Source organism: Pistacia vera, unplaced genomic scaffold (genome assembly GCF_008641045.1).
Source record: "Pistacia vera cultivar Batoury unplaced genomic scaffold, PisVer_v2 Contig230, whole genome shotgun sequence".
NCBI classification, from domain to species: Eukaryota; Viridiplantae; Streptophyta; class Magnoliopsida; order Sapindales; family Anacardiaceae; genus Pistacia; species Pistacia vera.
The window spans coordinates 546,702-562,224 of NW_022196036.1; the positions used below are offsets into that span (position 1 = coordinate 546,702).

The window sequence follows — 15,523 nt, forward strand, 5'->3', positions numbered from 1 at the left end:
ACGAAGGGAATCATAATTATTAATTAGAGTACTTAACTGAAGTAGATATAATAATAATAAAACTTGAATTATATATATATATATATAATTTGATCGTGTAGGCAAACAAAACTGAAAGTGGCACAACTTGTATAATAAACCTGTCGAAATTAAAAAATATAGTATTAAAATAGCAAAGTCTACTTGAATTATGTATAGTTATAATTAATAAAGAAATGGAAGAGGAGAATAAGAACATAACACTCGGTAGTGAATCAGCAACGAGCTACGTGGCGATTATAAAAATAATAGAAAAGCTCAGTAATTTAGATGCTTAATTTGGTCACATCCAGTGCCGTCATATACAGTGTAGGATTAAAATGTGGATAGACTATAGTAGCAGTTTCCTCCATAGCCACGGCAATCCAAATGCAAAATGGGTTTCATTTTTTTTTTTATATGTACTTTTGCTTTGCTTTCACGTTATAATTACTAGGGAACAATTTAGGTATACAATTTAATCTTATCATCTGTGATATGATAGTTCACAACTGGTTAGCTCATAAATAGACAGGACCTATACAAGCAAGCAGAACTCATTTTATGAGCTGACCAATGATAAATTGTTACGTTGGGGGTCGTGAGATTGGGTTATGGACCTAGCATTACTCAAGGGTAGTACTACACTTACAACCTAATATTACAAACTTTTTCTTATAACTCTAACTTGACATATCACAATTGGTCAATTTGTAATGGGTCTTGTTTGCTCAATTGTGAGCTGCCACGTTGGGATTATGAGAGAAAGTTTATAAGATTGAATTGTGACTTATGACCTCATCTTTATTGATTTGGCCAATATATACCACACAAAATTAAATAATAACTTAAACAATAGATATATAACAATTTTGTAAACAAATTTAATAATAGTTTTTTTTTTTTTTTAATCTCAATTTACCACGTGGTTAATATAGAATTTGAGTCTTATTTTGCTTTTTGCACAAGTATATTATAATCTCTATCTAAATATTTTTTGTTTTTCATCAAATGAATATATCATGGTATGACATATAAAACGTCTTAATTAGAGAATTATTGATATAATGTATAATAATTCTCTAGTCGAGCATTAACAGTAATATTTTAAATATCTTTAAAAAAAAAAAAAAACTAAAATTCTTTATATAAATACAGTGTTGAATGGATATATATTATATAAGTTAGAATTAAAAGTAGAAAAGAAAGCAACATGAAATGAAATATGTAAGGAGAATGGGACATATGGGAGATTTTGATTAGAATTTAGAAGTGAATTTGGAGACATTTGATAGTGGGCAGAAGAAAATTATGATTGAAATGTTTTTTGGGTCCACAATTATTATAATCGAAGGCTCACATTATATTGCTGCAACTATTTCCAAAATCAACATAGATTGACTAAGCCCACCATGGCTTCAAGTAATCAATATTACACTGTTAATTAGATTGATTATTACTTTTAGAGTAAACAACATATTCGCACCCAAAGTTTGACGAAATCTTCAGTTGATACCTCAAGTTCCATTTACTATAGATTCTCACCCTTAAAGTAACGAAAAATTGTTAGATATAATGGCTCAGAGGTAAATTGGTCATTTCGCAGAGGAGGGGCACATTAGCAGATCACCACCCCTAACAAAGCTCTGGCGCACGTTAGCCAACATATCACCGCTGACATTTTTCGCCATTTTCTAGCGATTCTTCCATCAAAAATCACCCTTGTCAGCACCATTTGAATCCTCATCCTCCCCTTTACAAAACCTTACCCTTCACAACCCCTCATCACTCGCCGATCGCTAGCCACGACAGCTGCCACATGCGACTGGTTTTCGTCGGTCTCCACCGGTGAATGACCACTAAACGGTTGTTGGGGACATAGGGGTTTTGGATTTTCATCGCGGGAATTGACCAGAATCCAACGAAGAACGATGAAAACCTAAGCCTGACGGTGCCGACGATTGGAGGGGCCAATGAGTTGGGAACCAAAAGGGTTTTGGATGACGGACGATGGGGAAGGTGATGGAGGTGACCAGGGGGTTCAATGTCATCGGAAACAACCTAGATCCGGTGAAAACCGAGACGGTGCATAGTCATTAAGGGTGTAATTGAAGTAATTTCAAAATAAGATAGTTAATTTTATAATTTTAGTGATTTAAGGGTCAAAACATAATTTATTAATTTAGTGTTAAGGGCATTATGATAATTGCACCCTCACTACCCTAAAAATTGTTAACAGTGTTATTTTAAGGGTAGGAATCTGGAATAAATGGAACTTGGGGTACCAACATAGGTTTTCGTCAAACCTTAGGTGGGAATATGTTGTTTACTCTTACTTTTATTAATTGTATGTATTAGTTTTTCATAAACCAACAAACAAATACTCCATCCACCATTCTCTATGGGGGAGGTCATCAGGAGCTTACCGGCGGCTACTGGTAAACTTCCATCAGGTTTCTAACCTTTGTGGTTACCCAAAGTATAATATAAGAATACTCCAAAATATAATATATTAAATCTAGTTGAACAATCCAGAGAATTTTTTTTTTCTAATTCTGTATCTCAATTCTGTCCTCCCGGATAAAACTAATGAAAATATTCGTAAAAAAAGAGTAAAACTTATTTGTCCACTTCTATCTGTTTCTCAATCCACAGAAACTGGCCTCTTCAAGCCATTGTAGAGATAAAAGAGCCAAAAATTAAAGAGAAAAAATATCGCCCCCTTGTGAGTTTGACAAGTGGATTATCTTTTTTTTATTATTTGTTTCGATTTGAGGCCTTATATGTATGTGTATATATATACATATGCTATGCAGTTGAGATCGCATATCCTGTCAACTGTGAAGCAGTCATTCCGTTTTTATATATTCTCCTCTTCTGCATCTCCCTCCCTTAAATGGCTATTTCGCTTTGAATCATTCAACTCCGCTTTATAAAACTATCTGTTTCACCTATTTCTCTGTTAACTTCTGGGTTCTTCCTTTCCATCTCCCTCTTGCATGATTTCAGATTTTACTTTTTTTGATTCGGAATATATGAGTAACACAATGAGGCCGAGGATTAAGTTCATGTTTTATATGGTTTATGACAGAGGTTAACACGATCCTTTTGCTTCATTTTCTTTTTCATCTGTTAATTATTGAATCAAGTCTTGTTTTCTTTCATAAATTCTTCATCAATCGTCAAAGGCGTTGTGTGGTTTTTAATTTATCCCAACATCCCAATTAGTTTTCTGTTTATATCTTAATTTCTTGCCTTAACTACGATGGATGTGATGAGTAAAGGAAAAGGGAAGAAAGGCAATTTGATCGTCAAGACATGGGAGAGATGCAAATCAATCGGGCGTAGCAGTAAACTTAAACGTTCAGTTCCAGGTCTCACAGTGAAGAGCAAATCATGGCCACGCATGGATGCCTCTGCAACCTCGTTTGATTATGACGGAGATCATCATCAAAAGCGTCCAAGAAAGCGTCGAGTGGCTCCTGAAGGCTGCTTCTCTGTCTACGTTGGGCCACAAAAACAAAGATTTGTCATCAAAACCGAGTATGTAAATCACCCACTTTTCAAGTTGCTCCTGGAAGAAGCTGAATCAGAATATGGATTCAACAGTGAAGGCCCTCTCGTTCTTCCATGCAAAGTTGACGTATTTTGCAAGGTTTTATTAGCAATGGATGCAGACAAAGATGAGATTCGTCAAGGTTGTACCTTCCCCAGGAGCCATAGCTCTTATCGCCTCCTCAGCCCGTCTCGGATGATCCCCATAAACCAAATCTAATCAATCAAATTTTATTAGCTTTTTCTAGTACTTGTGTTTACTTAGTTTTAATTCCTCCGTTTGAGAACGTGCCTGAGATTATCTACAATAATCAATAATCATGTACAGTAGTAAAGGATAGTAATAATATCCGAATCCAAAGCTCTATCTTTGTAAGATTATGAACACTCTACTGTTATGAAGAAGTTCTATTTTGTTATGATGGAGTTGACTATCTCAAAATACGGTTGGTTTTGGTTTTGGTTTAATTTATAATTAATTAATTATCTTTTTTAATTATGCGAAAAAGGCGGTAGTTGATCTTATTATAATGTTAATTAATTCTGCATTATTAACAATAATATAACAAGTTGCTGTTAATCAATCACTGATTGATTAAAGAGTGTGGTTGTGTGAAAGCATTGCGATGAAAGAGACTTATTAAATTAAAGTTCTATGCATATGTTACATCATGGTTGATACCTTTCTGGCTAAGAATCTCCATCATGGCTCATGCATGTTGATTTGAAGTTCATAAGATAAGATCCATGAGGCTAATAGAAGTTTTGATACTACATGCAAGTTGGTTATATTTTGTCATCACCCTCTTTGTATTGGAATAGAATAATAGACCATACATACACCCATTTATTTCATTTCATTTCTTCTCTACTTGATATTTAATTTAATAGAAATTAATTTAAAATAGAGTAAACGACTTTTTCCCACCTAAAAAGTTTCATACCACTTTCTCAGCCAACGTTTGGTGAGTTACCAAGAGCCAGTGTAAAAGGTGTTTTGTGTAATAGAGGCCGGTGGATCGAATGGTGACGACTGATTGAATATTTACTATCGAAATCAGTAAGAAATCAGGCACTAGAGTAAAACGAGTTTTATAGAGAAGAGATCAAAGGTTTAAATGATGGTGACAGAGAAAATTTGTATCGTCAGAATCAAGTTTGGGTATTAACAAAATATAAACTTTGGATGAGAAAGTGGTATTTTAAAATTTTTTGAGTGGAAAAGTGTCGGTTAAGGCAAACCTTGGGTGGGAAATAGTCGTTTACTGTTTAAAATATGTAGCGAGGTATGTCACTAGCACGCATGCTACACTCACTCAAACAATTCTACAATCTAAATTAGTTGGACGACTAAACTTAAATTATTTAATTAATTTATAGATAATAACCTATCATTTTCCGCTTCGTTATCATTTAGATATGCATCATGCTTCTTCCTCCCCTAGATCGATTCTCATTTTTCTAAGGATATGCAGAGATTACTCAGTCCATAATCCATATTGCCATATCAATATAAAGATCTATTTCCAATTACAATTTCACTTTGAAGCATAAGACAGACGTTGGTGGACCTTCCTGGTACTTTAGGTGAGTGTGCCTCACTGATTGGGTCGTCAGAGTGTGACTTTGATACCTTGTGCACCTATTTTGACTAACAAAAGATGGTGGGGTGCCAACCTGAGTGCATCGACGTCGTTTTCATAATGTTTGAAACTTTCGAATCCGCACATAATTCAATTGTAAAAAGGGGCAACTTTTTTAAAAACATGGATTAAATTCAGTGAATGAACCACATTTCTCCTTTATTGTAACCTTCCAAGAAAGAAGTCATAAAATAAAGTAATCAACACATCTTTATCATTATAAAGCCGCCAAGTTTTTTCTGTTTCGCTCGTCCCTCTGTTCTAACAATCATAAAATAAAGACGAAGAGTCTGCATTAGATCACTGCAGCCCCAAAAACGACGTTGGATCAGATAAAGATATGAAATAGTTTTGTGGTAACAGAAGTAAAACTAAATCTTGTTGGACCAATTAAGAGTGGACATGAATCATGATTTGGATGAGCATAAGACAAATGAAACCACTTCCAAGGAGTAGGTGAAATTGGACAATGTTACGTAGTCTTAACATTTTTCCAATCTGTTTTGCTGCAGGTTCTGCTTGGGAGATTTTAAGGGGTTTTTTAGTAATGGTTTTTAAAACATTTAATTTATGTTTACGAATTTATTTTTTAGCAGTTTTAATAGTTTTTAAAATGATAAAATTTATATATAAACTCATAAAAATACTCTATAAAAATACTCAAACTCCAACTAGTATTTTATAACTTCAAAAGTGATAAAGTCTCTTTATCATTCTTTGTTATTCTTAGCACGATAATTGAAAGATTATAACTCCACTTCTCCAATAAAACATTTACAAATGAGATTTTAATAATTTTTTTAATGATTGCTTAAAATTATTTTATATTTAATATGGTTAGAGATGCAAATAATATGATTAAACTTTTATTTTTAAATATAATTAGGATAGTTTTGTTATGGAATAAAATTTTAAAAGTAACCAAAACACTCTGATTTGGGGGGTTTTATAAACATCTAAAAAATATACTATACTAATTTTGGGAAGTTTTTGAGCCAATTAAAACTAGTACATATAAAATCTAGCAAGTAATTATTTTAGAACATCTCAAAACTAGTAGAAAAAAAAAAACCCGCAAGCAGTTAAGAAACCAAATTTGGATTTCACCTATCTCAATTCCTCTGTTTTATTAAATTAATCTGATTTTAAAATTGGACCCACATTACATAATGAGTTTATTAAATAATTATTATAATGTTTATGAGAACTTTTTTTTTTTTTTAATCGGAGTGTTCAAATTAGTTTATACATATTTTAATTAATTCTCGAAATTTATTAAACACCTTACAAGTCCAAATGATTAATTTTCAAGATTCATTAAACACCTTATAAATTCAAAGGACTAATCCCCAAAATTTATTAAACACCCTATAAGCCTAAAAATCAGGTAAACCACAACCCAAGGTTTGGCGAAATGACACTTTTCCACCCTTCAAGTTTCAAAATAACATTTTCCAACTATTCGCTAGGTTATGTTATATTTTCTATTAATATTAATATTTTACTGAAAATATGAAAATGCCTTTAAATATTTGACTATATAAAATTTTATTATTTTCTAATTAGCCAAAAAGTTAAATATTAAAAAGTCAAAAAAGAAAAAATATTGATGCTATGGAATTGTTTAAAATTAAATGACTTTAATATTTATTTATTTATAATGTCATCATATCTTATAACTATTATTTAATAATCAACTAAATTTATAATGCTTTTCATTTTTATTAGTTAACATAAAATATCAATATTTCTAATTAATTAAATAAACAAAGAAAAAAAATATATCCTTATATTTGAATTAATAAATAATCAACTTAAACTAATAAATAATTAAATAAAGACTTTGACTTAACTAAATTTTAATTTATAATAAACTAATTAAAAAATAAAATTTTTAAAGATATTTTTATTTTTTTAATCAAATATTAACCGAATTTGACTAACATAGAAAATATCATTTTGAAACTTATAAAGTATCATTTTGAAATAAAATACCGTTTTGTGGGTAGGAAAATGTTGTCCTCCCGTGAACAAATCCCTTCGGCCGGAACGCCAACCCCTTGGGCCTTAGGTTTGTTTACGGGAACTTTACCCACTGTTAAAACCTGAATTTTTATTTTAGTTAAAATTAATTAAATAAATAAATCTCTCTTTTTCCCTCTCGGAAGGCAAAACGGTGCGTTTTATCATTTTAGTGGCATTTCTGAGCCTGATCGGGGCTTGACTGTTGTCGTGTCGAGTCAGTAACAGTTATTGAGTCAAACAGTAAAGAGTCAGTGCTTACTGGAGCAAGAGATGGAGACGAAGAGCGGCAACGCTAGCTCAACGATGATACTCCATAACGCGGTGATAGTCACAATGGACAACGAAAGCAGAGTATTTCGAAACGGAGGCGTTTTTATTGCACGAGATCAAATCAAAGCCATTGGTCAATCTGCCGATATTCTTCGACAGTTTTCCTCGTTGACCGATCAACTCGTCGATCTTCACGGCCGAATCCTACTTCCTGGTAATCTGTACATCTCTGTCGGAACCAATTAACATGAATCAGTTTTTGTTTCTGAAAGAAAGTGAAGTGTTTTCGGAATGAAAGCATTTACTCTTATTAGTGTTAATATTCAAATTATGGTTGTTTATGATAGGATTGATTAATACTCACGTTCACACATCTCAACAACTAGCAAGAGGGATAGCTGATGACGTGGATTTGATGACCTGGTTACACGATCGAATCTGGCCTTATGAATCTAACATGACCGAAGAAGATTCTTACATCTCCACTTTACTCTGCGGAATTGAACTCATTCACTCTGGTGTAAGACATAAGAGAAAACGCTGCTTTTTTTTTTTTTTTTTTTTTTCTATATGAGAGTTTCTTTACAGGTTGTTTCGATGTAAGTGATGGTGGTTGGCAATTTTGGGAAATAGGTAACGTGTTTTGCTGAAGCAGGAGGGCAGCATGTAACTGGAATGGCTAAAGCAGTTGAGTTACTGGGTATACGCGCATGTTTAGTCCAGTCAACGATGGACTCCGGTGAGGGTTTACCTGCTTCTTGGGCGGCTCGAACTACTGATGATTGTATTCAGGTTGTTCATAATTTGGTATTTTCCGTAGAATGCTTGAAAGTTTAAGTATGATTCAATAATGTTATGTGCTTTATATATAACCACTCACAGTTATATCAACTTCATGGATTTATGGAGGTAATCCATTTTGTGCTTTAAGATTCTTTTGTGAGCTTAAGTTAAATTGTACTTAGATATCTTGCATTCTGGATTTAACTGAAGATTTTTATGCTTTTGGATCTCAAGAGGAGTTTTTCAGTTAAAGAATGGATTGTACAGTGTGCTGTCTCGTTTTATATGTGCTTTAATGTAGCTATGGCTAGCCCTGAGAAGCTTGTGTTTAGAAATTTTATACCTACTTAATTGTTTACACAGACAGATGTTACATTTTCATCTGATTGAATAATTAGTTTTATGACTTGAGCAATTTTTATATGACTGAAGCTAATTTTCTTACTTCACGGATGCAGTCTCAGAAGCAGCTTTACGAGAAGCACCATAATACAGCTGATGAGCGCATTAGAGTATGGCTTGGGATTAGGCAAGTCATGAATTCAACTGACGCTTTGCTACTTAAAACAAGAGATACAGCTAGAGAACTGAAAACTGGAATCCACATGGTACTGAGCTCTTCCTTTTGTTCTCTGTCAGTTGCAGATGAAGATTGTACATGTTTCTGAGGATTCAAATTATGTTGTTCTGATGCATGCTGAAATCTTCTTTTTAGTATATTGTTAAAACATTGCTGTCCATGCAGGTATAGGTGATAGGATGGAACCTGAAAGAGTGTGGTGTAGAGTGTTCATCATTTTAATTTGTCCATTTAGTCATTTTAGTAATTTATCATTTCTATTTGAAATTATAAGATATGGAGACATGGCATCTAATGCAATGTGGACTTCATATGGTACTGGATAAAAATGTTAGAAATGAACTTGAAGACGTAGTATTGAATTACTGTGAGAGCCTTTCTTTCTTCTTTTCGGAAAAAAATATAGGAGTTATATCCTTATTTCCTTCTTCACTTTGAATTTATTCAGCCTAAGCACGGGAATTTCTGTATAAAAGTAGGATGAACAGAGTCCAAAAGATTCTGTTTCCAAAATAGATTGGCTGACTTTTTCAGTGTTAAGCATGTTGCAGAGATACCCTATGAGAATCAACTTGTGATGGATACTCGAGAGGTTGTTCATGGAACAGTTACATATTTGGACAAGATAGGATTCCTGCAAAACAACTTGCTTTCGGCCCATACCGTTTGGGTAAACAGCACTGAGGTAAATTGTTGCTCATAGTTAGTGTTGCAGGTTTGGAAATTTTTTCTATTGTGCGCAATTTTTTCATCAATGCACCAGCTTTAGATAAAATCAGTTTATTAACTTTTCTGCAAAAAAATCATTTCTGTTTGTGCTTGATTGACATGACAAGTACATTAACTGAGTTCACACTTAAATGTGAATTGGATTTGGGTCCAATGGTTCCTTCAGGAAGCAAGTGTATGTACAAACTGGAGATTTTTATTTTTATTGTGACTGTATATGTGAATAGATATTTGATGTGTGATACGTTATTCACTCGCTACTTGTGATGAACCATGACAATAATATATGATAGTTGTCATCATGTTATCTTCAGATTGGTTTCCTCTCAAGGACTGGTGTCAAAGTATCTCACTGCCCTGCTGCTGCAATGCGTATGCTAGGGTTTGCACCTATAAAGGAGATGCTTAAGGCTGACATCTGTGTTTCCTTGGGAACAGATGGGGCACCATCAAACAATAGGATGAGCATTGGTCTGTTCCTTGCTTTGTTATTCTCATTCTTCTTCTGTATTTGGTAATACCATACCACTAGGGTGTTGGCTTGCTTTGCATGCATATCCTGGACACACTTTGTAGTTTACACCTTTAAAAAGTACAAAAATATAACATGCATAAATTTCTAAACACATAAGCAGAAAAACTCAGAGTGTTCTTGTAGAGCAGTAGAGGTACTGTCATATTCTTTGGGTCTTATTGAGCAACCAATAACTCAGTGGAAATGGTTTAAGTACTGGTTAGTTATGTAAGGGGAAAAAAAAAGTTGTTTCAAAAATTTTCTCAAGTGCAAGAATGCTTTGGGTTGGTAATTGCTTAAAAAATTTATCTGTGGATTTACCTTTTTGCAGTTGATGAGATGTATCTAGCTTCTTTGATTAATAAAGGAAGAGAAGTTTTTGCAAATGGAACAACCGATCCAACAGCTCTCCCTGCTGAAACAGTTCTCAGAATGGCGACAATAAATGGTGCAAAATCAGTTCTATGGGACAATGAAATAGGGTCGCTTGAGATTGGGAAAAAGGTTAGATTACTACTGTGTTAGATTGGTTTATCTTCTTTGTGTCTCTAATGTGCTGAATAGGGTAATGCAGTGTTTAATTCTTTATGGAGGTACAACTTTAGAGTTTGGCCTTCTGAATTTTCTACTTTGTGTCTCCTCTTGAGAATATTTTCTAAACAAGTTCTGAAAATATTTAACTTGTAAAAGGAATTGCTGGAGTGTGTCAAATATACCATGTCAGCTATGCTGGACTATCTGATGCAGGAAAGAACAGAATTTTATTTCATTTTTAATTAGTGTGCAACGATATGTGTCCATCAACTACCAAACCAAAAGGAAAGAAACTTGTGAGCAGCAGAAATTTTTTTTATATAGCGTATCCGCAGGTTGCTGAAACAAAAAGTTTATTTGACAATCTAAATAAACTTTGCAGAATTGAAAAATCAGAAAGAAAAAGAGGTGAAAAGAGTAGAAGCAGCATTTTGGAGAACAGTTTCTTTTTGTAATGAAAAAATTTGACAAATAATGAATTTAGCTGCTAGAACACATATTTTATAAATGAACAATGTTTAGGTCATATTCTCTGTTGGATACTGATTAGTAGTCCTTCTGCATGCTTTTGCTAAAAGAGGCTTACTGATATGTGCCTTCTGATTTGGTAGGCCGATATGGTTGTGGTTGATCCTTTCTCTTGGTCGATGGTTCCTGTTCACGACTGGTATGTAACTATGCTGTCATTTCATTTCATGACATGAATTTTAACTGATCCATTATTGTACTTCTCCATATTCCGAAGAAGACGTTCTTCTGTCTCTTTAAACAAATACTCAATGTGACTTTGGTGATCAACCTCATCTGATGATGACTTTATGGGACTTCAGAAGTTATTCTGTGTTATGACTTGTCAGTAGAATTCCAAATTTGTAAGGATTAATCATTGGCCATATAACTATTCTCTACAGATTCTTTTCCTACTATTCACTGGCAAAATTTCTTGTAATGATTTATCTATTCATTCTCTACAACCTAGCCAGTTAGTAAATTACATTAGTTGGATTCATTTTTTGCTTCACCTATTGCAGGATTACAAGTCTTGTGTATTGCATGCGAACAGAGAATGTTGTCTCTGTGATGTGCAATGGCCAGTGGATTATGAAGGATAAGAAAATCTTGAGTGTAGATGAGGTATTGTGCTGTGCATTTCTTTTGCTTCTCTTTTTGATATTCCAGTTGATGCCTTTCAAGTTAAAATCATGCTTATGCATTTTAGTTAATTGTAGATTTAAGTACATTATCATCAATTTGATGGATTCCATGACATTGCCACATGCTCTAATTGGAAGCTTGGGCGCTGTAGTACATGCAATTTCTGAACCATTATATTAACATTTACCGTTTCCAATCGATCTGTATTCATACATATTTTACCAAAAGTTACTGTTGTATACCTTATGTTCTAGGCTTACTAATGGATGTTAATTTTTATGGGACAGAGAGCAATTATTTCAGCGGCAAAACAAGCTTCCACCGAACTTTTGAAAAGGGCGGGCATTACATTGCCAAACAGGATGAATGTTCTCTGACCGTTATCGACTTGGACAATCTCGTAATAACAAATGCTTCTTGTTGTTATTTTATTTGAAATGTAAATTAATTATGTAATTTGTCTGTCATACAGTTCAGTATTTGATTACATGGCCTTCTCAGTGCATGATATTTATTTGTGTTTAGTAAAAAAAAAGAGTTTGTGATAAAAATGGTTATTTAATTAAATTTAACATCGTATTCGTAATCGTAGCTGATTTTGGAAGGGAGAGAAAAATCCACTATTGAAATTGAAAACTTACGTCAGATGATTACCGAATCCCATATACGTCATACAATATGTTGAGGAAGCAGCTTAAGACTTTAGGGTGCGGAGCAGATGATCCAATTTCAATAAACCGCACGGTCCTACTCCCGCGCTAAAATTAAAGAAGAATCTCCACTACTCTAGAACATAAAACGGTCAGGCCCTTTATCCAAAAATATCTTCCCTCCCTGCATCTTCTGGAACTTTCAAGCACAACAAAGAATACCTTATAAATCTCGAGCACAAAACATATCTCTCAACACAACCAAAACAAAAATACAAAATCAGGAAAGCATTTCAGATCAAAGAATTTTTTTGTTTCTATATTCTCTGACGAGATAATGGATACTCCGTTTTACGGAAGCTTCTGGAATTTGCCTTCTCGCCCTCGTCAAGCGCCGATTGTCAGAGAAATACCGGTCCACTACGTCGGTTCGGAGCAGCGCGTGGATAGATCCGGTTCGGCCGTGAAGATCCAGAAGGTGTTCAGAGGTTTCCTTGTGAGAAAAAGCGTGAAGAAGATCGTGGAGATAAGAAAGAAAGTTGAGGAGATCGAGAAGCGGATTTCAGAGAAAGACACTGTCGATTGGATTAAAAGCGACGCAAAGGAGCGATTAAGAGTTAATGAGATTTTGATGAATTTGCTCTTTAAGTTGGATTCGGTGAGAGGCGTTGATTCGGGAGTTAGGGATTGTAGAAAAGCGGTTATTAAGAAAGCAATATCACTGCAAGAACTAGTTGACGCCATAGTTTCTGGTAATGCTGATGTGGAATTGGATCACGCTGAACAGATTATTGAAGCTATTGATGAGACGGTGATGGAGTGTGCAAAAGATGGTGGAAATCGTGATGGTTCAGTGCAAGACGATGCGGAACTTGTGGATGATGAAGAAAATAAAAGAGTTGTCGACAATCGAAGCGATGACTTAGACCGAGAGGTGGTTGAAAATTGTGAGGTGAAGACACCGGCGAGTGATTATTTGGAAGAGAGTGTAGGAACGAATCAGACTGAGTCACAGTCCGATTCCTCTGCAAATCCTCAGAGTTTGATCGAAGCGTGTGAAGAAGATGTTAATTCATCATTGAAGGAAGAAAACGATGCCGTTGAAACACAAGAAGCAGAAGATAGGGAAGTGAATGGAAAAGAAAATAGAACAGGAGATGAGAATACGAGGAACAGAGAGCTGTTGGAGAGGATGATAGAAGACAATGAGAAGATGATGGATATGATGGCGCAGTTATTCGAGAGGAATGAAAAGCAGACGAAGTTGTTAAACTCGTTATCACATAGGGTTGAGCAGCTGGAGAAGGCTTTTGTGTGTGAGAGGTTGAGGAGGAAGAAGAAGAGAAATTCTGGGACGGTTGATAGCTGCGAAACGTCACCGGATAACAAGAAATGCGGCAAAAGATAGAGAGTTTTAAGGATTATTTGTATTTTGTAAATTCCATTAGAAGTTGATGTTGATGTGTTTCTTTTACTATGTTTTTTATGTTTGTAAGTAATAAGAAGTTCCCCTTGCTTAACTCTGATATTCTGTTGTGGATTAAATACGTGTTACTTGGAAAGGATGAAGATTATGATCACATGGTTCGATTTCAATTTGACTGTGATTGAGAATTAATAGAAAAGAATAGTAACAAAAAGAAATACCAGTTACATGGAGGTTGGATAAGGGCATGATATTTATTCTTAATGTCTGTCAACCTTCTACCTTTTCTTCCTACCGAGCAGTATGGCAAGATAAATATGTTCTGGAAATATCAAACAGGGGGTAGAAATATAGGGGAATGTCATTAGAAAAGTTGCCTGAAGTTTATGTCATTGGAGGTAATCCATTTCATTCATCTTTCATCATGGATTATATCTAGAAAATGTCTCCCTAATCTTTGTGAATTGTATATAAATCTCGGATGAGGTTGTTCCAATCGTCGTCCCTGCTATGAACTTGGAACCTAGAACTTCGGCGTAGCATGAGTTTAGAGATGAAGAATGTTCTTTTGGTTCGCGGGCAGGCTTCACTAGTTTGGATATTCAACCCACGTAAATTTTGGGAGGCTTCTTGTTAAAACTAAACTTTTATCTGCTGCTTCTTCTATCTTCTTTGTAGTACAAATCTTGTAGTTGTTGATGAGCACTTTATATTCATCTATACTTGGCTTTTGAGAATCCTTTTTTTCATCAATTGATGTAAAAAGTTGCAAGAAATTCTCTTGACACACGATAGGAAAACTTAAATTTGCCTGCAACTGTTCTACTTCTTCTGCTCCAGTATCCTCTTATCATCTACGAGGCTTGCCATTCTTGACTCGTCAAATATGGTGTGTTTTGCGGCTAGATTCTCCCAATACTTAAGAGAATTTTTCTGAATTTGGAAGGACAGCGTTACTTCCATCCACAAAACTGGTGTAGGAACACCCAAGTTAGCATTGGACTACTATAATGTTCATGACAACAATAGTATTTTTGCATTTTACAGATATAGTAGCCTGCCAAAAGGTATCTCCTTGAGTGACTGGGTGGGGCGATAGAGACTCTTGAATGTAATATTCGAGCGGTCCGATGGATTTATCTAATCGTTAATTTCAAGGTAAAAGAGATTAGTTGAGGTACACGCAACTTGTCCAGTCACCAAAAAAAAAAAAAAAAAAAAATCAACATTCTCTTGTTTTCATGGAGCAAGACGGTCTGATTTCGCTGCATTGTATGCTAGACATGTAAAATTGGTGCTTCTAATTTAAGTTGTGATTAGTGATTACATACATAAAGGAGATTTCTAACCCGGAATGATACGGAGCCTGGGCCCGGGAGGCCCTTCAAAATGGGGCCGCCCATAATTTTGGCAAACAGCCCAAAGAAAAAACAGGTCATTCGTTTTGTCATTTTTGTTTTCTCTTCACTGATTTTTTGAACTTTATTAAATATCTATATAAGGTTACATAATTGTAGAATTGCTCTAGACAATAAGTCATAGGACTTTCCCGTTATTGCCTTACTTAAAATGAGCTTAGTTTAGCTCTTTAAATGTTTAACCCTAATATATTACTAAAATATTTCCTTTTCTTGATTAATA

The 15,523-nt window shown here is 34.4% G+C and overlaps 3 protein-coding genes across 5 annotated transcripts; all 3 read left to right on the forward strand.

The window, feature by feature from the left end:
- Nucleotides 1-2,822: 2,822 nt before the first annotated feature.
- LOC116131261 lies at nucleotides 2,823-3,995 on the forward strand. The gene has a single exon (XM_031416922.1). It carries the CDS (start codon nucleotides 3,284-3,286, stop codon nucleotides 3,791-3,793), a length of 510 nt encoding a protein of 169 aa, XP_031272782.1. The 5' UTR covers nucleotides 2,823-3,283; the 3' UTR covers nucleotides 3,794-3,995.
- A 3,238-nt stretch (nucleotides 3,996-7,233) lies between these two features.
- On the forward strand, nucleotides 7,234-12,300 carry LOC116131188 (5-methylthioadenosine/S-adenosylhomocysteine deaminase-like). Of its 3 annotated transcripts, none has more exons than XR_004128229.1 (11): nucleotides 7,234-7,725; nucleotides 7,859-8,031; nucleotides 8,145-8,303; nucleotides 8,753-8,902; nucleotides 9,416-9,559; nucleotides 9,918-10,074; nucleotides 10,449-10,621; nucleotides 11,263-11,318; nucleotides 11,397-11,523; nucleotides 11,683-11,785; nucleotides 12,094-12,131. XR_004128229.1 is itself a non-coding variant. In XM_031416838.1 (10 exons), the coding sequence occupies exons 1-10, from the start codon at nucleotides 7,512-7,514 to the stop codon at nucleotides 12,181-12,183; spliced, it is 1,419 nt and encodes a 472-aa protein (XP_031272698.1). In that variant the 5' UTR covers nucleotides 7,236-7,511; the 3' UTR covers nucleotides 12,184-12,300. The 3 variants fall into 3 exon arrangements, 1 of the variants encoding a protein (XP_031272698.1); XR_004128228.1 differs by having other exon boundaries at nucleotides 11,400-11,523; XM_031416838.1 differs by lacking the exon at nucleotides 11,397-11,523 and having other exon boundaries at nucleotides 7,236-7,725; nucleotides 12,094-12,300.
- Nucleotides 12,301-12,793: 493 nt separating this feature from the next.
- Nucleotides 12,794-13,864, forward strand: LOC116131206 (BAG family molecular chaperone regulator 6-like). The gene has a single exon (XM_031416850.1). The coding sequence runs from the start codon at nucleotides 12,794-12,796 to the stop codon at nucleotides 13,862-13,864; it is 1,071 nt and encodes a 356-aa protein (XP_031272710.1).
- Nucleotides 13,865-15,523: the final 1,659 nt, after the last annotated feature.

What these genes read in the sequence shown, in the direction of transcription:
- LOC116131261 (XM_031416922.1), top strand. Translation starts at nt 3,284, where the DNA reads ATGGATGTGATGAGTAAAGGAAAAGGGAAGAAAGGCAATTTGATCGTC.
- LOC116131188 (XM_031416838.1), top strand. Translation starts at nt 7,512, where the DNA reads ATGGAGACGAAGAGCGGCAACGCTAGCTCAACGATGATACTCCATAAC. An exon ending in TTGAACTCATTCACTCTGGT is followed by an intron (nt 8,032 to 8,144) that starts GTAAGACATAAG and finishes TTTGGGAAATAG; the next exon opens with GTAACGTGTTTTGCTGAAGC. An exon ending in TGAAAACTGGAATCCACATG is followed by an intron (nt 8,903 to 9,415) that starts GTACTGAGCTCT and finishes TTCAGTGTTAAG; the next exon opens with CATGTTGCAGAGATACCCTA.
- LOC116131206 (XM_031416850.1), top strand. Translation starts at nt 12,794, where the DNA reads ATGGATACTCCGTTTTACGGAAGCTTCTGGAATTTGCCTTCTCGCCCT.